At 42.8% G+C, this 22,444-nt stretch overlaps 1 protein-coding gene across 1 annotated transcript in view; it reads right to left on the reverse strand.

Annotated features, from left to right (window-relative positions):
* The window catches only part of LOC128304420 (protein scabrous), a 51,632-nt gene extending 47,939 nt beyond the window's left edge, over positions 1-3,693 (reverse strand). The window contains exon 1 of the mRNA XM_053041609.1: positions 3,281-3,693. Within this exon, the coding sequence (XP_052897569.1) occupies positions 3,281-3,693 (413 nt within the window). The remainder of the gene's footprint in view (positions 1-3,280) is intronic.
* Between the last annotated feature and the right edge of the window lie 18,751 nt (positions 3,694-22,444).

Raw genomic sequence — 22,444 nt, forward strand, 5'->3', positions numbered from 1 at the left:
TGTTCAATCGATAAACGATGCTAGTACTCAGTATCATGCCGTTGTCAATTTTCCAAGCCTGCCAACCGAACTGCTTCGACAGGAGCACAAACGTGGAAGGATAGAAGGACAGCGTCACTATTGGGACCGGACGTTGCTGAATGCAATTTAAATACCCCGGCACTGTGTTTTGCTTATCTTCGAACGCTTCGCCGTAAGTTCACCTTCATGCCGCCTATTCAAAACGGCTCACACATCGGACAGCCGGTGTTTCGATGCATCCCCGATAAGCAGCGGCTGCGAACGAATCGTCCCTCGTATATCTTTATTCTATCACCGGCAAATGGCCGGATCCTGTCGGACGCAAGAGCAAGTCGAAGAAGTTTATTCCGAGTTCTGGGCAAACACCGTCTCCTATCTGTTTCCCGTTCGACCGAAACGAATCCTGCCCGATAAAATGAATTGATCCGTTTGGTACGGAGCAATTTGTTTCTAATGGATATAAATGTACCATCGATTAGCTTTAACCTTTTTTTTTTTGACGCGGTCCGCATCCATGTTGTCCGGGGGATTTTTTGGTGGACCGAAGCACGATCCGGCTGGTCCCGGAGAATGAATTGCGAATCTGCAAGCGGTGGCAACACTGTGACAATTGAACGTTTGGCCCAGCAAAGCACGAACGGTCCCGATACTGCTGAAGCGAAAAAGGATTACTGGGACACACTCGCGCACTACCGTTTTGTGCACGGAGCAGCAAACCAGCACAAACAGTAGCCCGCAAGAAATCAAGTCCTGGGTGTGGAGGAAAAACAAAAATGAATGAACGGGAAGATGGAACGAGATGGCTTTTGGTTCCGGGCCTGCGGTCGACAACTGTGGCTGTTCGGAAAATACTTTCTCATTAATCAAACGGAAGGGATCGTAACCTTCATCACGGACTACTCACTACCGGTTGACTACTGCTGACTTTTGCCCCGCCCTCGGTACTGCGTGGTACTGCCCGGGCAAGGAAGCGTTTTGGCGTGTTTCTTCGCCCAAAAGAGATTAGTGCATGAAATGAGTTGCGAAACCATTAATTAGAACGGAGCCCGGGGCAGCTCTGGTTCCTTGCGGCTGGGGGGGCTTGGAACTGTTGAAGTTTACAAGACCAGCGTTCGGTCTAGGCAGCACGTACACATATAGCAAAATAAAAGCTCCCGTCACTGTTTTGATTGTGCTGGCAAAGCGGTCGGCTGGCGTTTGTGACTTTAGTCTTAATCCGGTACTAAACATTTCATCCATCCCGAAGCCAATTATTATCGGCTTTTAATAAAAATCTTACCCATTCTACCCTCGCACCCCCAACCGATCCGTTGCACGGGGGGTTTGGGGTAACCGCGAATGTTTTCGGTTTCGTTTCGGTTACCGCTCGGGTGAGTTTACGGGCCTACATCATTTATCAAAACTTCTGGAAGTTCATTCGAGTTGAAGGTTTGGGAAATTGCAAATTTTTCGGTATTCACCTTCGGTTTTGGGAAGCGAGGGCTTCTAGCCCACCCTCTCCACGTGCACGTGCAGGGGTGCGTAACGGTTCCGTAGGGAAGGCCGCATAAATTGATTGATTCGTTATTTGACCATACAGCTCTTTGTGGGTTTGTTGTACAGCAGCTTGTTTTTTTGTTGTCTCTCCCTCTCTTTATATTCTAACTTTGTTCGCCATTGGGGGGAATGAAAAATGGACGAAAAGGTTGAGCTGGGTTACTTTGCCAAGCGGAAAACCGCGCTTTGAATACATTTCAATGAACTGGAAATGTAATTTCACAGGGCTGTGTGTTTGGGTTTGGTTTTGGGTGTTGGATACTTTTGTTTGCCCGTTTCGTAACGAAGAAGATGAGTTTATTGCTTGGTTAAGATAAGCGTTCAATTTTACACCCAATAAAGCGACTAGCTAGGTTTCTTTTAAGATCGTTATCATAATAAATATTGAATTGAATAGATAAACACAATTTGAGTTTATAACTTTTCCTACCCAGGTCGGTTGTATAAATAGGACAGACTTGAAGAAAGTGTTAATAGAAGATTAACCACTCTGTAAATGTTGCACAACTGTTGTATCTTACCACCAATGCCATCAGAACGTCGTGCAGTGGAGAGACAGACTACTGATAATCTCAAGTGAAAGCCGTGGAATACAAGTCGGATTCGGGCTAAGATTAGTTTCAATCCGACAAATTCGATGCTTTATTACCGATGTAATATGAAATGCAATATGAAAGTGAGAATATGTATCATTAAATTCTTTTAGATTGTGATGAAATGAATGCCAAATTTCGAAGCCCCCAATTGTTTAGTTGTTTTACATAAAGAATAATATATTTGACCTGAGTTCATTTTGCACGATTTCATTGTAATCAGTAAGAAAAATTTTATTGCTTTATGGACTGCGTAATATAGTCTTAAAATTGGTTTTATCTAACCGCTTATTCTACACCACTATTGAAAGTTTCTTGAAAGTTTTCTCATGTAAACTTGTTTTCAGTCTTGTACATCTTCACTGTTGCATAATCAGTCGCTCTTATCGTGTCGGACGACACTGACGATGCGTTGAAGCACCATTTCGATCCATTTGCATACTGTGGCAGAATTTAATTGTGTGGTTAAAACTTGTCACTCCATTTGTGCTGTACGTCGGTCCAACCAATTCCCTAGTGAGATTGATTTATCAGCAAAATTAGCGCAAGAGCTTTTAAAACAGTAAAGTCAGCAATTCAAAAACTCACATAAAATCTTACAGTTATTAACAACTATTGCCCAACTCTTGCTCGAGGCGGCGTTTTCGCCCCGGCACGTTTGAACATTCCAATCCCCTTTTTATGGGCCATCAAAACACAGTTCCTCCCCACACTCCCAGCTTCTCGCTGCGACGCGTTCGAGGTTCCTTGCTACTGTTTCCGGTTTCCTGATTCAGTTTAGTTGGGTGGATTATCTTCCCATCTTTTCCCGCATGCACGCAACCGCTAGGGAAAACCACTGGCAAAACTTTGGCAGTGGTTTTTATTTGGCAAAAGAAGGAAGAAACTTTCACGCCGTACTTGCAAAACCGGCTTCTTCGGCACGGAAGCGATTACTAATTAAAGTTTTCCTGTGTGTTTCCATTCATCCCGGCTCAACCGGAACAGTGCATCCTGTCGAAAATGCTTGAAATAGCGTGCAGGAAATGCACTAGCAGAGGATGTGTTTGGCATGTGTTCCGACCGCAAATCCGACCCACCCACCCAGACACCTTTCTGGTGTGTGTTTGTGTGTGTTACCGCAAGCTTACCTTAGCTGATCCAGCTCCTCTCGTATCTGGGCGTCCGTGATTTCGGCCGCGTTCTTGCGCACGTATTTTTTCAGGCTGTTCTCGAGCATTTTGTAGTCCTCGCGCCGCTGGTACGTTAGCGCATTCAGCTGCTTCGACAGCAGCCGCACCTGGTCCTCGAGCGTGAGTGCATCGAACCGCTCGCTATCGGCGTTCGGTTCATCCGGCAGGACCGCCGTCAGGACACCTTCTAGCGCGGGCATCCGCGGTTCGGTGAGACGGTTGGACGGGGAGTTCACACCGGGCGCTTTATTGCCGGTGCTCACACCGCCGGGCGCCCCATTGAGGGCGGTTGAATGGGAAAACGATACTAATCCAAGGATAATCACTACCGGCACGAATGCACACACCATCTTGGGCGCTTTGTGGAACATTTTTGCAACTGCGTAAGTTGTGCGAGGTTAAGGGATATTTCGCTTCCGCACCTGTTTTATTTACTACACCGGGCAAGGTGTTACGCCATACGAGCGTGAAGGAAAACACTATCACACGCACTCACACCGAAACACACGCTTTAAGCATCAACACACAGCACATAAACACTCATCCCAGCACTGCTCCACCCCACGTTTGTATGTTTGCTTTGATCTGGGAGCACGGGATGATGTGCGCTCGTGATATGCTGCACCGATATTACTTCGCCTTTCGTTCTCGCTTTTTTTTATTTGATTGCCTTGCACAACAGAGCGGCAATAACACTGCAAGTGGCAGCGAGTGCAACCTGTTAAGCTTCGCACACACTAAACCGATCGCTTTTCCTCCTTCCGTATCGGGCCACACTCACACGGTGATGCAGGTGTGCTACCAGCAAGGATACGAAAATTGCAACGAAAAACTGGCACCGAACGGCACACGTACATAGCAAACGATGTGCCACATACACATACGTGATAAGGGAGCAATATGTAAACACTCACAAACTTACACACAAATACAGAGCACACAAAAACACACACACAAAAGAGTGCACGGCACCTCACACAAGGGGATGGAGAGCACAAGCAAACACTCGCGGACCGTTCCACGCCGATAAAGCTTTTATCCTTCGATCGAACGCCTTTACATCGCTGTGTGTCCAGTAGAGAGGGGTTAAATTATAGCTCGGGTAGTTTACTGATCGGGTGTTTTATTGGTTTTTTTTCTTTCTTTTACTAAATTCTTCACACACATACACACGCACGATTAAAAAATGCACTGCGCTTTAACGTTTTGACAGTTTGCTAAACTCACAACTGGCACAGGTTACTACGATTTCGATTCTGCACAAAGTCGGTTACATCTGATAAAAAAGGAAATAGAGGAAACAATTAGTTGATTGGTGGGTGGAAGTAAATTGTGTATAAGTTTCTTGCATACGGGCAAACAGAATGTGGTACTCTGGAGCATATTTTATTTCGATTCCATTCTAGGAATAAATCAGGACCAAACTAAACAATCGTGTGTGCTGGCGATGATGACTCCTGTCTCGTCTCTGCACTGAATCCACCCAGAAAACATAATGCTGGTGCACTTATTAATGTAGCGAAAACGACAGAGAGTGCACACGTAAAATCAACTCGGTTCGTACTCCCCACCATCCGGTACGTGAGGGTGAGTGTGATATGTTTTCTTGTTTTTTATTTCGTCTGGTTGTCGTCACTCACTTAAGATGGAGAGTTTAACTGTTCCACACCATGTTTACCCCCTTAAAATTACGTGCCGCCGTGTATCAAGCGATGGAAAATTAGTCTGCATTCGGAAAGGAAAAGCTCCATTCAAGCAACCATCCCTGGAAACGGGAAAATAATGTGGAAAACCCCGTCGTTCCAGTGAAGAAACGTGTCCTGATGAGATGGGGCAATTGCAATGAAATTAAAATAATAACACAGACAGTCTGGTAAAAGCCGGTTGGAGGGAAAATGAGAGCGCGAGAGAAGTTTTTGTTAGGTTTTCCCCGGAAAAACCATCACCAGACAATGCTTAACGCACCTCCTCGAACAGACTCACGTACAATGTCGAAAGCGTGCAAAGGGTTTTTTTTTACATTTTCCAACCACATGTTCCCCCACTTTCCCCCTTCTTCCATTTTCCTCACCTTCCGCATTCAGTTTCAATACTTCAAGCGAAGAACATTTTCACGGGAAACACTTTTTTTTTGCAACCCACAAAAGGATTCGAGTATACAGGGGAATTGTTGGAGCTTTTTTGTGCCCACACGCAGGCTTTCACCATTCAAAGTCACAGAAGCAAACGTTGGAATAATTGTGCCACACAAAACTCACGCTCGCACGCATTTAAATTTGACAATAACAACAAAAAAATGTACACGTGCGTCGACATTTAAAAAAAGAATGCTCCACAACACCATCGTTTTGCAGAAATTGACGATCGGCGCACACACTCCGGTTGGATGATAAATTTTCAATTAGCACCAGACAAAATTTGTTAGTTTATTTTCCCGTGTGCGCTTCGTTTGTGCTTTTTCGCGCATTTGTTGCTGTATTTTTAACCATTTGTTTTAGTCTTCTTGTGCCGATGTCAACACATTTTCCCTTTTCCGGCACTGTCAAAAACGATCGGTTGGGTTTGTTTTTTATTTTGATCTTTTCAAAACCGGTCAGCCAATGCTAAGTGTGAGTGAGGTACAAACTGTTATTCCAAATGATCGGTGTGGTTTTCCGCATTGATAACGCTGAGGGAAAAGGAGAAGCAGCGGTACAGGAAAGAACAACATTGAGCTGTACTTTGATTTGGTTGTGGTGTGGAATCAAAAATCAAACGAAAAGTGCATCGCATTGTGCCGACTGAAAGAGTGTGAAGGTGGTTGTTTTTGTTTTCAAATGATTGCGCTAGTAAATATGTTTGACCTATTATTGTCCTGATGAGCAGTTTGTTTTTTTTTTTGCTCGTTAAAATGGAGGATGAAAACTGGACGGGAATAAAAGAAGAGTTAATAAATAATTCACTAACAAACTACGGCCCCAAAACATCGTTTCCTGGACGAGCGTCAACGAGGAAATTCTTATATGAAACAAGCACGAATATCAGGCGTTTGTGAAAAGAAAAAGAGATTATTTCATGTCCCGCATGAATTTCGCCCCGGCGTAGTTCGTTTCTTTTCATTCCCAGGAAACTTTTTGTTTATCTACATCCAGTTTTCTTGTCCACTTTTCTTGCCCAACACTACATCCCACACACACACACACACCAACACACCGGAAAGTTGGTTCATCCAGTTCGCAAGCGGCACACGAAAATGTTACGCTCAGACACTAAAAGCTCTCTACCCCGAACCATTCCACCGGTACCGATCCGATTTAACTTTATCCTTTGGGCTTTGGGAACGTTCTGTCCATTTTGGCGGCAGTTGTTGCTGTACCATCTTCACTTAGGACACCGAAACTTGATTGATAAATATTTAATTCCACTCCAGCCACTCACACACACACACACACACACACACACACACACACACACACACACACACACACTAGGAACACGTTTTTCCTTTTCTCGTCCGGTTGTTGAACTTGCTTTTAAGCACACCGCACTAGACACGGAATATCCTTTTCATTAAACTTCATTTTCATGCTAGCGCTCACCGTTTCGCACAGTCTGTTGTTTATAGTGCATAGCTTGTTTTGTTGTTATTCTGAAATTGCACTAATGTTTATTGTCACGTTTTCTCGAGCAAAGAGACACATTGATAAAAGCAAACTTTATGGAAATTTCGCCCTCAGCGAAGGGTGGGACATTGCTAAGCTACGTTTATCGTTATCACAGCGAGGAGAAACTTTCACACAACACTAAGTACTCCAAGCGAACGCAACCAAAATAAGATTTGCAATTAAACCCTTTAAGAATGGGAAACACTTTATAAGTATTGTTGTACCTTTGTCAATCATCCAATGTTGTATAATTGTTTTTTTATTACACTTGTATCGTTTGTATTCCCTTGTTTGGTTCACGATCGATACGACTACGTTTATGTTTGGCGTATGATCCTGATTCCCGCTGCAAGGACGATTTGTTCCTTTCGTCTGTGACGTCCGCACGGTTCGAAAGATGCTTTCTGTTTGGTTCACTTGACAGGCGATCAGTTGATTCTTAAAACAAACCTGACCTAACGTTCAACGGACAATCCGAGAGAGCTTTCACAGGTATGTTGGCGTTTGAGAGAAACAGAGCTAGAGAGAGATCATAATTGTACGCACTTCATTTCGAATGAATGTTCATTGATGTTTCTTTACAGGGGTGGAATTTGTGTGTCAAAAAATATAGTAAATAAATAATTAAACCTTAGAATTCATGTTAGATGACGTTTCAAAGATTTTCAAAAGTTTCGGATCTGTTTGAATTTTACACCGTAAGGTACTAATGTTTTTTCATCAGTATGATATTTTAAACCGCTTATCTTCACCCTGGGACATATTAAACAGCTTCAGAAACAATCTTCACAAGAATCGATAACTAGTGGATGATTTTGAATGATAACAAAATAATTGTATAGATATCTATATATTAAGCCACTAGTTATAAGCAGTACGGCCAGCAGTAATTGCATTTGAAAACCATAACGAAAGGTAAATATTAAAACTATTGTTTAGATAAGCTGATGATGCTAATTGCTAATCTGCAATTTTTCTTAAGATGTGTTGATTTTTTAGCTTAACGATCGTACGTGCAGAATTATTTAAAATTTTTATTGTTCTTTAACATCTTTACAGAATCTGTATGAATTAAATGGCATTACTCCGCAGTATATCGTCTTCAACATAGATTTATATCACATCCCTTGCAAACGAATCAACCCCCACGTTCAACCCTGCAAAGGATGCTCTCAATGCGTAGTAAACAAGAGAGCAAAACGAATGAATGAGAGCGAGAGAACAGCGTGTTGCAGTGAACGAATGAACTTTCCATCCCTTCTGTTGCGATGTTTGCGATGTTTTTTTCGAAAAGCACGTGGCAGCAAATGGTTTATGCGCTGGAGAGGAACGCATAGAGCATAATGCTCTTTTTATGTACCTTTTTGGTCTGTTCTCATTCAAGCAACTTGATGCTATCTTCCAGCTGTGAACAAAAAAAAAAGTTTATTTATTACTTACTTTTTTTTTACGATATTTAATAATATTTTGGTATCCTTTCTATTTTACAAATATTAGTAATTTATGACACTTTGCTTATTGCTACCAAACAAGACATAACCATTAAAATCCTCCTGCCGAATGCATTTCCCATGCGATAATGCACCGGATTTGCAACGCACTGCACATTGGAACGCCATAATTCCCTTGATGTGCGCCACCGGGCCTTTTACCACGTTGAACTCTTCCGTAATGTTAACACCTCGGCGCACTTTTCCCCGGAAGACGGAAATTACGCATGTACGATTTTTAGCGAATGAAAACAAAGTTGAGCTGGTGAAACGAATAAGGTGGGTGGAAACATCAACTGAGCAGACAGCGTTGGATTCTCACGTGCAAGATTGCGGGGAAATATTCATCCCGCCAGCCAGCCTCCGAATGGGTTTGTTTTTATGATGGATGTTCTGGTGGAAGTTTTCCCTCGCTGACAAACCGGGTGTGCTGCCGGGCACCATTTTCCAGGCGATGCCTCCATTTTGACTTCTCGGTCGGTCCGTACAGCGGAGTCGAAGGGAAAGCCTTTGAAATGCTGGTGTGTTGGAGAATGCAAGCCAGTCACACGTCGGGGTAACCTGATGTGTTTTCATGCGTACAATTAGAACACGGAACAGCCGGGCAAACCGCCACTCTTCCATTCCCTGTTGTCGACCGCCTAGCGAGAGTAGAAAAGTGGAGAATGAGCGTTTTACTTTCCATACGACGGGGGGTTTGCTTCCTCGATTAATTTACAGCACGTTCTCCGGTGAAGTTCACTTCAGCGTGACGCTTCCCGTCAGGATCCGTTGCATCGCATTGAACGAACGTGCCTTAAAGGAACGTGCAGCATAAAGGCTTTTATTACGCATACTCACAGCAAACCAGGCCGGATTAAAAGGCCAGGTGTAGTATGTAAAAAATCAACCCCATGCCCTGTCCCGGGGGCGCCCATGGCGGAGCGCTGTCTGGAGCATAGACTGTCGGAAACCCTTATCAAGCGAAAAATTTGAACAAAAAGCGAACGGGCACGGCAAGACGCGAAGGATAAGCGAGACGTTGACAGCAAAAAAGAAGAGAAAACGAAACAGTAGAGCGTTGGTACTTGTTGTTTCAAGTCCGGCCGGACGGTGACGCCGCCAGTTGTCCTTGTGGCTTCTCTTGGGGATGCTTCTGATGGGGCAGAAAGGCTACATGTGATAACCGGCAGCCCGTGGGCCGTCTGCCATGCGTGCCACCCCGGGCACAGACGGACACAAACACGCAAATAAGACGGAAATGAATGGCTCCAGACGTATCAGCAGAACGAAATGAATTAGTTTGCTCAAGGACACTCGGCAAAGCCGGCAACAACAAAACATGTCTGCCAGTAAGGATCCCTCGTGTGATGTTTTTGTGTACTATTTTACTTTGGTGTTAATTTGTGAAAGGTGAAATAAGGCAAAAAAGCTTTCCCCCATTATTATGATGTGGTGGGCTGCCTGTAGTTAGGGCACTTGGCACTTTCGAGGATACCATGCTGAGGATGTTATTTTAATGAGCTGAACAAAACGTATCCTTGGGGGAAGGAATGCACTCTCCAAAAGGCCAAAGTGCATGAAATTGGTGATAAAAAATGGCTTTTTTCTAGTTTACCTCGTTCGGCAAATCGTGCGATCGATGTATGGCGAGTAGTCAAACTTCTATGGCGCGTTTTTTTTTTCAATTGTATTTCTAGGGAAGCACTTAATTCGCCAACCGGATGCGTCACATTCGTTTCACCGGTGAACCTTTACGGAGGGGTATGTTTATTGCATTTTGTGTTTTGTTTGTTTGTGCTACCTCACGCAGAACATATGGTCCGCTTTGAATGTTTCTGCACGAACTGGCCGCACCAGTCGGTTGCAGTTGTACAAAGCGAATTCTAAGCTTTAAACGAAGCAAGAAAAGGGTTTCCTGCTTGTGACCGGTCAGCACAATGCGATTCAATGTACGGTTCGTTTGACAAGAGCCTTACAGCAGATACAACCCCAGAAGAACGATCAACTTCCACCTTTTTAACCCGGTGGTGAAGTCCGGTGTAATTTGGCGAATAATTTTAATCATGCTGCTCACTCTCCCCGAGGAGAGTAAGGTAAGGGTATGGTAAGCGCAGAAGAAACGCATTGGTACGGTTAGGTGAGGTGACGAAGTAATCGGATCCCTGCTCCAAAGTGGTAAGATCTCAACGAACGGTCAGCCACGCGCCCTGTCCTTTGAGGGTGCCGACGGATGGTCAAAAAGGGTTCGGAATTACCTGCTGCCGGACGAATATATCTACTGCTTCTTTTGCACTTTCCAAACACCGTAACACTACACTTGGTTGTGAAGGGCGTTGTAAGATAATTCGAATATGAAACGAAATCCATAATAAGGATGTTGTTTAAATTGATTTGCATACTTTTGAAGCGATCTAACTAACTCTAACTTTATATTTAACGCAAATAATAAAAATAAATCTAACAAATTTTAATACTGCTTATCGAAACAAAATGTTGAATTAAAAATAGTGAAGTTCCCTGTTTAAAGTCAGCAAGCTCCATACATTCTACTTTGAGTCCTCTTCAAGGAGAAGGGCCATAAGGTACACAATTTCGCTACTTGTCAGTGTTTTTACACGTCGGCGCCTGCAACAGCAGCATCTTGCGAGGTTCGTTTGCGCTTCGCTAACCATAGCCCACTAGCCACCCCTACGTGGCTGCGCATGCTTCCATCGTCGTCCTGGCAACGGAGGCATCCACTGCCACATGTTGCCGATATTCGATCGAACCATCATAACCATTAAAATTAAGAAATAAAAAAAACACGAACAAATCGTAAAAGAATTGAGCAACTCTAAGAGAGAGGGAACAAAAACAAAAAGCAACGACTGAAGCAGTGTCTTCCGCCGAACATCTGTCACCGTTTTCAAGTGGGGATGGCCTTCCGATCGTGTGGATCCGTGGTCAGTTGTGGACCGAGCTGGCAGTTTGTTGTTTTCGTTTTGTGCTCTCGTTTCATGTCGCACGGCTATGTCTTGAGTCGGTTTTTGTCCGTTATTATTCGGCTCGCGCTTTTCAGTACAGGCAGAAGGGCCCATAAAAGCGGGTCCCTCATTTTTCGAACCATTCCCCTTGGTGTGCTGGTGCCTTTCGCCGCTAGATGGACAAGCCGGCAGGTTTGTTCGAAGCCATGTGCTGCGTTTTTGCTTGCCATTCGCCAATTTTGCTTCGACCGTTACGTTATCTGCTGGCTACTGCAATATCTTTATATATATTTTGTTGAAGCATATGAGGGTCGGTATGTTTTTGTTTTTTTTTTGTTTGTGTTTATGCTTTAAGTCCATTTCCGTACCGTTGCAGTTGTACCTTATATTCAATGGTGTGCCATTATTGATTTTTGCTTCGCTCTAGTCGCCAGATCCTGGGCAACGCTTTTGACCGTATGATGTGGTATTAATGTTGCAGCATATTGGAGCCCTGCAGCCCCCGCTGGGAATATGGACCGGAGACTGTAAAGTGTTTTAAAACGATACTCTCTGTCATCTTCTCACCTCACAAAAGGGAATTAGGTTAGGATAGGCCAGCGAGTGAGAAGTGATGGCAAAATTCATCTGATGACAAAAATATTTCTCAAATTTCGTCGAAAATACCGTACGATACGCTAATGATACCTTGAAACATTAAATTTTCATTCATTACACAATGTGGTTCCTGTGCAGAATAGAAATAAAGGGCATCCCCGAAATAGGATGCTCGTCCTGCTTTCATCGATTCTCGCGTCTTAAGTATTTATGGTAGAGCCTAAATTTTCGATAACAGGTTTTGACATTTCTGTTACCATCTCACAAACATACACACCATGTTCCTCTATTTCGTTACCATCGGGTGGGTGACTTTTGTACCTGACGTTTCTGCCCCGATAGGCAGTGAAAAGGATCATAAGCAAACCATCAATCATGCTCCAGCTTCTTTTATTTGGTCCCCCCTCGCTTCCTCCCACAAAATGGAAAGCTCCAAGCGCGACGCCCTTTCCACGGTTCGTCCTTCTTTTCCCCCGGACATGGTTCGACAGGTTTGATTGATACATGTCAGAGCGAGGCGCGCACCGGAGCACGATAAGCGATAATTGCCTGGAACGTTTACCGGTCGTCTTTACCGTGCGTTCGGCAAAAATGGAAGTGAAATTAAACGTTAAAGAAATTCATAAACGTATGTTCTTGGCTCTGGTGATAGAGATATGAATTCAAGAATTAAATACATTTATTTGTTTTTTTTTATATACGATTTACAATGGCTTTTGTGTAGAATGATAAATATTTTATATGACGATGAATAAAGGTTATAATATTAAATGAGAAAGCGATTACATGATATGCAGGACTTGAGTTGTGCTTTAGTCAATGAGAACATTTTACCAATTATTACTTTACATTACTTTACTTGGTGCTTATAATTCACACACGGGCAGATCTTTGTTCGAGCAGAGGGAAATGCAATGCAAACTGAAATGCAACAACATCTCTTCTCGTTTGAATCCTCTCTATGCTCTCTATGTGCTGGGAACCCAAAGCACACATCACTACAACTTGCAAGCAGAAAATCAATCAAAAGCGTACCACTGCCATTGTATAGTTTTACAGGATTTCACTCGAAATGGAAAAATCAAATTTACTCTAGCAACAACAAAAAAAAGGGGAAAATAGAAAGAAAATCCCAACGAAACTCGGATACATTGGAAACAAGATGATAGAGTTAAAGTTTTCCCGACCTCCTGCAATCTTCGAACGTTGAGTGCGTTGCGGATTGAATGCATTTTGTTCGTCTCTAAATCCACGCCGCTGATAAGTGTGGATGTGTGTAGCTAGAGAGTGGGTGAGCAGACGCTAGGGGATGTGGGCAGAGAGTTGCTAAATTTAGGTGAATTTCCCTTTTTTTCCTTCCTCTCGAAGGGGAAACCAAACTGCAAAGCACCGGAAAAAGCACCCCAGCAAACAGAACTGTATCAAAGAAAAGGGAGAACAAAAGCTCACCCTAAAATGAAACCGTACGCGAACGTAATCTACAGCTGCACTTAGGCGAATAATTTGCACTTCCATGTGAACGTTTGCAGCTTGCGAGACAAATGTTCGATACGTGGCCGTTTTCGTGGGAATTGAAGAAAATGAAATTAACGTCAAGCGTGGTGTGTGTTTTTGGGGAAGAAGGGACAGAAATATTGTTAAATGAAAGCTTGAAAGCTTTTCTGTCGGTGTGTTAACACGAACACGCTCTGAAATGCATGGCTGAAATAGCTTAAATTTCATTTTCACTTTTATTCTTCTTAAAGATCCGTGCCGTAAAACGAGCAATTTAACTTCCGCCATTTCATCACATCAATCCGATCCTCAGCGCAGTTGCACGAAGGGACAGGGAACTCTTGAGCACTAAATGACGGGGCACCTAGCACCTTTCGTGTGCGATAATGCAGGTAATGATGAATTTTATTGCCCATCTCACCCCTTTCCTAGTCGGTTCCACTTCATTTTTCACCGATACTGAGGAACGAAAACTCTTCGGCACGATATATGGTCGGTACGCTATCCGTGAAGGGCAGGCATCAGAATTTATGACTGCCAGTAGCCTGGTAGTCGCCAGCCAGCAAATCAAGTCCAACGAATATCCTTCTCGACCGCTTCACACAAACTGCTCTGAGTGAAATCCTTGCTATCGAGCGCTTTTTCCCCTTTTCCTTTTTCCCGCTCCAAAACGAGGGTTCCAGCCTGATTCAATTTTGCAGTGCCCCAAATTCGTCTTAAAATTTAACGACAAATGGCCAAACACTCGGCCCATTCCCGGACTTTCTTTCCTTGAAATATGGCAAATGTGTTGAAACAAGAAAAAGCTCCCTCTGTCTGCCGGTGGTAATCAGCTGGAAGTCCCTTTTCTCACGAAGGATGCAATGAGGTAAAATTTATGGACCATGTTTTTTCATCAGAGATGGACGATGGTCTCGATCGAATCGGGGTGATCCGGGTCGATCGTATGTACGGTGAGTCTCGGACCGTACCCGTACGAAATGACCGTTCGGCTGGTATGAGCACCTTCAGTGAGACAGTACGGCTAACGAAAGACATGGAATGGGGGGATCGTTAATGAGATTGGATGAGTTTGTTGCTGATAGCCAAGGCAGGTGATAGCCAACGGGAGGAGTAGTTATGCTGGTTGGCACTTGTAACATATCCTTGATCTCGTTGTTACCGATGGGATGAAAGGAGATGATTTTTTGAGATAGAAATTAAACTTTGCGCTTGATTGAATATCACACAGTTTGAAAATGGGATGACAATTCATTCAATGTGGCCACATTTGTTTTATTTATTTCAACTATTCAAGGTATCACATATTTCATTAAAGCTCCAACAATCTCAGCGAAAGGTACAAACACGTCCGAAATATTAACTCTGCTCATTGTATAATTCGATTATCTTTGAGCGATGTTTGGCCGTTTCGGTAATAAATTCGGCCAACACATCTGTTGCAATCGTGCTGTTACCGCAGCAACCGTGCAACAAGATGCTCCATAATTTTCAACCTTGTTTGCACAGCAAAGGACGAATCGTTGGAAAAACTTTCCACAAAGAAGGGAAAACTTGGGTAACCCAGAATTTTATTTGTCGTAAAATAACGACTGCGGTCTGGGCATTAGGGATGCGGTTCGTTGCGTCAGCTTGTCCAGTTGTTTCCGGCTGCAGATATGGCTGGGAAGGCTTGTATGATTTGCAATAATTACGAGTCATGAGACAATGCGTTGTCCAAGATGTTGGAAGGGGGAAGATGAAAACGGCACATAAAAGAGTTTTATTTATATCTTAAGGTTTATGGGAGATTGATAGCATGCAAAACATAAGATGATGTAGAAAACGAAATGATCAAAAGCGTAGAATGATAGTGTTTTTGTACAACAGATTCTAACGTAGAAACAGTGGAGGATCAATCCCCTTGGAGTCCCACGGCGGAATTTTTAAAGGGTGGCCCATAATTTTGCTACGGCATTATCGGTGTTGCCTCAAACATGATTTAACAACACCAGCAAAGTCTCGGAAAGAAAGCTCCTTTGCGTACACCTCAGAGTTCTGTTGCGTAACCCTGTGAACAGGCCTAGAAAGTTAGTCTATATATAACCGTTTGAAGGCGCTAAGGACAACCATAACGCCACTACTTGGAGCACATTTTTTACGATTCACGTACATTTACGAATCCTGAGTAGTGCAACGCCTTCTACGATTTTTCGCCCAAGGTACAGTTTCCAATCAGTTTACTTCTTCAGTAACAATCAGCGAAATTTCGTTACCTCATCCACGGAAGAGGTAGCACCTTGTACAGCAATTTTGCTCGAAAACCGCCGAAAGGTATGCAATATTTAAACACTAACTTTCCCCTTGGTCGAGAAAAATTTCTTCGAAAACTACCAGTTTTCGAATGTATAGTACCAGGAGAGCATCCACGGAAGAGGTAGCTCCTGGTACTGCGCCGTAAGGTATGCAATGCACCAGACTTACATTGCAAGTTGGTTGCAAAGTTAGTGTATAAACATTGCATACCTTACGGCGCAGTACCAGGAGCTACCTCTTCCGTGGATGCTCTCCTGGTACTATACATTCGGAAACTGGTAGTTTTCGAAGAAATTGTTCTCGACTAACGGGAAAATTAGTGTCCTGGTCCTGGTGCAATTTCGTTTATACTTTAAAGTCACAAAGTCGATATTCTTCTTTGCATTTAGTTTATTAAATAAAAACAAATGTTTTATAAAACCCATGTTATATACTTAATATAGATATTTTTGAATCATTTTTTTCCCTTTTCAATTAAATTTTTTGCTATAAATTAACTCTGCTGTTAAATTCCCAAAAATCGCACAATCGGCACAAATTGTTTGGGGCCCCCAAACACGGCGAGGCCCTAGGCGACCGCCTATTCCGCCTACCGTTTGATCCGCCGCTGCGTAGAAATGACGTTAGCTCAGCATTTCGGTTGAAGATTTATCAGCTTTAAATAAAAATCAAATGAATCGTTCAAAACTGGCGTATGTCTCCGATGAAAACTCACCATTATGTTACTTAACTTTTTCATTACAACTGACAGTTTAGTTTATTCATGTATAGCCGTATTCACCACAAAGTAAACTCCCCAACAATCCGTTTACCATGACGTCTTCAGTCTGTCAGTGAGAGCGGAAATCAAATCTCCATCTGACACTTGCTAACTTTTATCAAACTTTGTCGCCTAATTGTCTACAGAATGACAATTTGCTACAGAATCTTCCTCAACGATGTTCACCATTATTTTTTTGCAGCCACTTCTTTCACTGCGACCAAGTCAGTTAGCGTGTTCATTGTCGTTCCAGAAGTCGTTAGGAGTCGTTTCGGTATCGCTCAACCGTCCTACCTGCAATGTTACCATCCGTGCCACCGTATGCTAGCGGTGGATGTAAGCCTAAGCGTTTTACTTAATTCACGCCCCATAATCCTCTAATCAGCGTGTCAAGCGTTTTACGCTTCTCGTGCGGCCATCACCGGCAATGGAAGGGAGATCGTACAACACGAGCACATGTACCATCAAACGGCGCTGATTGTGCCGGTGCGGAGAAACGGTGGTGGGCCCACACCCGGTCCTTTCTTTTTCGCCCCATTCGTGCTGCTTAAGGACACAAATGATCCACAAAATGAGTTAATTTAATTTAAACTTTATTGCAACAAATTAAATCCGCTCACTTCTTCCCCGGTGGGTCTGGGTGGCTGTGTCTCAGGATTCATTTTTTCCTACATTTTGCAACTGGAGCAAAGTTTTTCATCCTTCTTGCCATTACCATTTACCCTGACTGCTAGCGAGTAAGCATCAGTGAACGGTTCTTTCACGATGCGCCATTCTTTGGCCAGTGAAGGGAAAACCGGTACGGTATTTGTGTAAGGTTTTTTTTTTGTTCATCATATTTTCTTTCTTTCGTTGTTGTGTATTTCATCTTCAAGTTTCCACCACAGCTCGAAGCTTCATCTGCTGCTCGGAATGTGTCTGTTTATTTAGCTCCATTGTCCGCTCGGTCGCTCGACTCTGGCCGCCGCTCCTTATAACATTTTTGCGAACTTCTTTTATATTTATATAATTGGCCGCTTGAACGACTGACCTCTCCCCGCCGGACGCATCGTTCGTCCGGGTTGGCGGCTTCCGGGATGGCTCTATTAGGGGGCCACTTCATTCGTGTTTTTACCTCGAGGAGAGGGGTAATCTGCTCGGAATTCGATATGTTCCGTAAACCCGTTGTAAACATTCCGGAACTGGCGGAGGAACTGGCAATGGAAAATTGAGTACACGTGTACAAACAATTTCGGCTTTGGTAGAAGATGGCTTCATTTTTGATACCTCTTTTCATAGCCGTTTTCAAATACATACAATGCAATAATTGCTATTAACGAGTAATGCGATGGTTCCTGCTCTTTTCATTACTTAGCGCGCCGGGAGGTAAGGAAAGCAATTACTTTTTTACTTCCTCGAGCGATCATTGTCATGAAATCCATTGCGTCACCAAAACGTGTTCTGGTCTGTGATAAATTGTGGGCTATTATTATATAAATTAAAATACAACATACAAACAATTAATGTTCAAAATTAGATGCATTAGTTCTTCGAACTGTTTTGTCATGCGTATTGCATACTTAAAGGCGGGAAAGGTGGATGAGGGTCAAAACTGTTTATGGACACGTTTTCTGTTGTCTTTTCAAGAGCTTGTTTGTATAGAAACAGTATCTTCTGGGAAGGAAGTAAAAAAACCAACATTTTTAAGCTTATAAATGATCATATATGAAAATATCAATGATCATATTTATTTGTTTTGTTACTTTTTCATATCCTTAAAAATATAAGATATTTTTTGCTTGTACCGCTGATTCCCGTAAGAAAATTTTCATTTTATATGTTATTGATGATAAAAACCCCACCACACAATGGTTATTATAATTTCGAAATGCTTTTCCTAATAGCTTTGTGAAATGCATACAATGAAACAAAATAAATCCTAAAACGCCGTGAAAAGTAGAAACACTCTAATTTTCGCAGAAGCATAAATGTTCTAGAACCCAAACATCAACAAAAAAAAAAAGGAAAAATGATGCACAGGCAGAAAACAGCAACGCACAAACAACGGTAGCAGAAAGATGGAATATGAAAATACAATCAAAAAAGGACCTTTGCCGCAGTACCGGCCAATCTCGTGACATCTGGTTAGTGTTCGTGTTTTCTTCCTCTCTTCGCTGCCTTGCAGCTCCGATCAACGGTCCCGTCGATGGCTTGGAGGATGTTGCAGACGGCCTCCGAAAGGGTGAAATAAGCGAGACAGCATGGTGTGCCCCAAAGCAAAAAGAAGAAAAAACAAAAACAACACTGACACAATAATCTGATAATTGGATGGTTTCCGAATTGCTGGACGAAGATGAAGAACTTACGGTACCGATCCAACGTTAGTGCGAAACAAAATATGAGCAGAAAATCAAGTGAAAATATGTGTGTTTCCTGGCCCAAAAGCAACGGGCGCTTGGAGTGAAGGGATGTGGGTGCTTACCAGGGTGCCACCGTTCGGAAGTAACCAATTCGATATGAGCTCACGTACACCGGTACCAGGACCGTGTGGCATACCTAGCCCCCCCACCGTTGGTGTGCGTGTGTGTGTGTTTCAAACTTTCATTATTGCACTTTATCCTTTTCAATTACGGAGGGATTTTCCGACCGGAAAACGGACGGTTTAAGAAGCGATAACAGCAAACCTGCCCTTCATATCGCCGTGTGTGAAAGATTTGGGGTGTAGAAAGGGTTCGCTTTCTTCTTAAGTCTTTTCTTAAGTGAAAGCACTTGAAGATTGCTTGCCCTTTCTGCCGCTACCGAGCTTTCAATGCCTGGCGCAGGATGAATATGATCCTATTACGCCCTTTAACTTGTTTTGTGCAGATTGTTTCTGCCTATACACAAGGTGGTTCCCGTGTAAGGTGCTCTAGAGTGCAGGATTAAACGGTAAAAGCCGTATGTTTGCAGCTTTATCGAACAACACATGGGTGGGGGTTTGCATGTGTAATGATGCTTTTGTTTTATTTTCTCTTCATTTCACGGAATTGTGCCGGTGCGGATTTAGTAGACGGTACAGTTTGTTAGTAAATTATGGAACCATTTTGTGTGTGTTTATTTTTCGGGTGGGTTTTTTTTTTGCATTTACATTTACTTCACAACACACAAATTATGTGCCATGCTTTTTTTTGCCCTTCTTTTGCAACAAAAACTGAAGGCTTTGGGGGCATATAAATCGCGTACGAATCAAACGCTTCACCGAGTGTGCAGGTCCGATTTTCCACGCCTCCGTGAATTCTTCATGCGTGTGTGAGAGTGTCTGCAGGTCAGCATAAATCGAATGTTGCAGTACTCGGTTTTGTAACCCGACCCGGTTGTATATTGTCGCCACGTGGTTTATACATTTTGTATCAATCGAGCTTTGATTTAGGTTGCATAATTCATTCTGACCAACCCACTGGTCGGTGGTGAACGGGCCCAGAACCCTTCGCAAACCGTCAGATCACAGAGGTTGATCAAGCTCCGCACTATTTCATTACACTTCAACCGAAGCCACTGGTTGGCGTTCAGGTTTTAGCAGTTCCGGGAAAGGACGGTATAAAAATCTACTGTAAAAAGAGATTTACCCGAGTGGAAACCACAAACGTTGTGTTTGGTGATAATTATTTCGCGGCACACTGTGCTTTTGTGGCTGGCCGGGTTCTATTTGACTAAACGGGAGTGGTTGTTGTGTTAAATCGTATTATACATGGAATCCCTTTAACTGCGTTGAATTCGATTAGTGTTTGCTGCGTCGGATTCAGCATCATTAATCGGAATAAATCGGAATGAATGATTTCGAATATCTACCCGAAAGATTTATGAATACTCACTAGAGTCCTCCTAGATTCCTTAATATTGGATATTAACCCCCAAAGATGGGCGGTAGGGCGGCTCGGTGATGTGTTTGGTAGCGGCGCTGGTCTTCACACGATAGAACCGATCTAAAATCCCATCCAGACTTATCCTGCGTACACAGGACTGATAATTCAGCTAAGGGTAAATTAAGCTGTGGAAGTTGTTGTGCCGTTAAGAAAAGAAAAATCCTTACAAGGTAATGTATCTCCAAGGATTCGTGATGTCTTAGCTGTGCACAACTTATCAGGAGCTTAAACCATAAGCATGCTATGTATCAAATAGTAGTAATAAAATTTTCAAAACTTTTTGATCTTGCAAGATTCATGAATATTTTGAGAGTTGACTCTTGATTTGAATGATTCTTCACTGAAGATTCAGTTGAAGATTGAAGTAAATTGAAGTAATTTCAACCTTTGCAATCGTCTTACTCATTTCCTGGATGGATTATTTACTGAAGAAAAAACGTTTAAATTCACAAACCCAGCATATGGTAATTTATTCACAAAGGGGGCAGATGTACAGTGCATGGATTCGAATGCGAGAGCTTATGATGATGCTTATCACGTCATTTTGAAAGATTTCGTGAACCACTTACAAAAGCACAGACACCGCATCGTTGGGACAGGTGTTTTACAGTCCCGACAGTAAAAACATGATCCACCGTGCGCGTATTTTATGTCTTCCACTGGCGTGTTTCTTGCTGTTTATGTTTCATTCTCCTTAGCCTCCGGTTGATTGTTGTTATTTTTGATCTGGTTTCGGGTATAGGTTGTTGCTGTTTTTTGTTTTGTTTCTGTCCTAGTGGCTTTTGCCCAAATCTCCGACCATTCAGAGCGTCAAGCAGCTGGCAGCTGGGAGGATCTTGGTTGGTGGTTTCTTTCGTTTCGTGATCTCTTCTCGTGTTGCTACCGGCAATGCACGGTTGGATGCGTTGGGTTATGGCGAGGAGCGAGGGGACGCCGGGGCGTGACATTCGATGCATTCACTAATGAACTTAATATGCATGTGCCACCAGGTGCTAAGCTGTGCGTCTTCGCTTAATTATTCCGGTCGGTGGATGATGTGGGCCGCAATTCAACTGCCGTGTCTGCCGTGTGTGGCTTCTGTTCGATGAGGTAGAAAATCAAAATGCATCTTATTATGCAACTTTTGCACTGACCGTGTAGCTTTCCATACGCATTCACACACATGGTCGGACCGGGAGCGGTGGATAATGTTGGGAGCTAACATCTGCCGTTGGATTTATTTTATTTTTAAATAACTAACTAGCACGTGTTTTTTTGCAGCTTAAATTGTTGCTGTTTTTTTGTGAATGTCGAGCGTAAGGTCGATCAATTCCAATTGGAAGTTTTCTTTAACGGATGTTTTCAGGTGGCTTAATAAATTTAATCTTCTGTTGTATATCGAACAGTCGATTGAAAGAAATTGGTTCAGAGCTTTAGAAAAGGAGTTTTATTGGGCAAGAATAACTGAAATGTTATCATAGTTGTATGATATGAAACACTGCAGATTTTTTTATAAATCTCTTTTTGCAATCTTGTTCCGAATTCCCAATCCAAGCGAAATTTTTCTTCTTCAGCATCGGCACAACAACCTCTGGAAGGTTAGGGCTGCCATTGCTGTGACTATATGGGATTGGATTGGAGGATTGGTCCGGATGGAATTTTCAACTGGCCCTGTCGTGTGAATAAGTCAAAATAGAAAAATAAATTATTAGTGCAATGTAAAAGGATATCATAATTCATGAAAATACGTATTGAGCTGTTTCAAAGCTCCTTAAAATTACAATTTAATAGCTGGCAGTAAGGTTATTAATTTCTGCATGTAAAAATTATACCAGTTCTATACCGCTTAACGTACGATTTGAATTTGAGTCGTGTTATTGTTTCGAGCAGTGTCAGTTCTCGAGCACAACTGCTCGACATTTGATGTAGCTTGTCAAAACACAAGAAATGTCATTTTTTTGGCGGCTTGCGAGAGAACCACGAAAACAAAACACAATACGATTCCAAAACCTTCACCAATTCTTTGGAACCAACATA

This window comes from Anopheles moucheti, chromosome 3, assembly GCF_943734755.1.
Source record: "Anopheles moucheti chromosome 3, idAnoMoucSN_F20_07, whole genome shotgun sequence".
Taxonomy (NCBI): domain Eukaryota; kingdom Metazoa; phylum Arthropoda; class Insecta; order Diptera; family Culicidae; genus Anopheles; species Anopheles moucheti.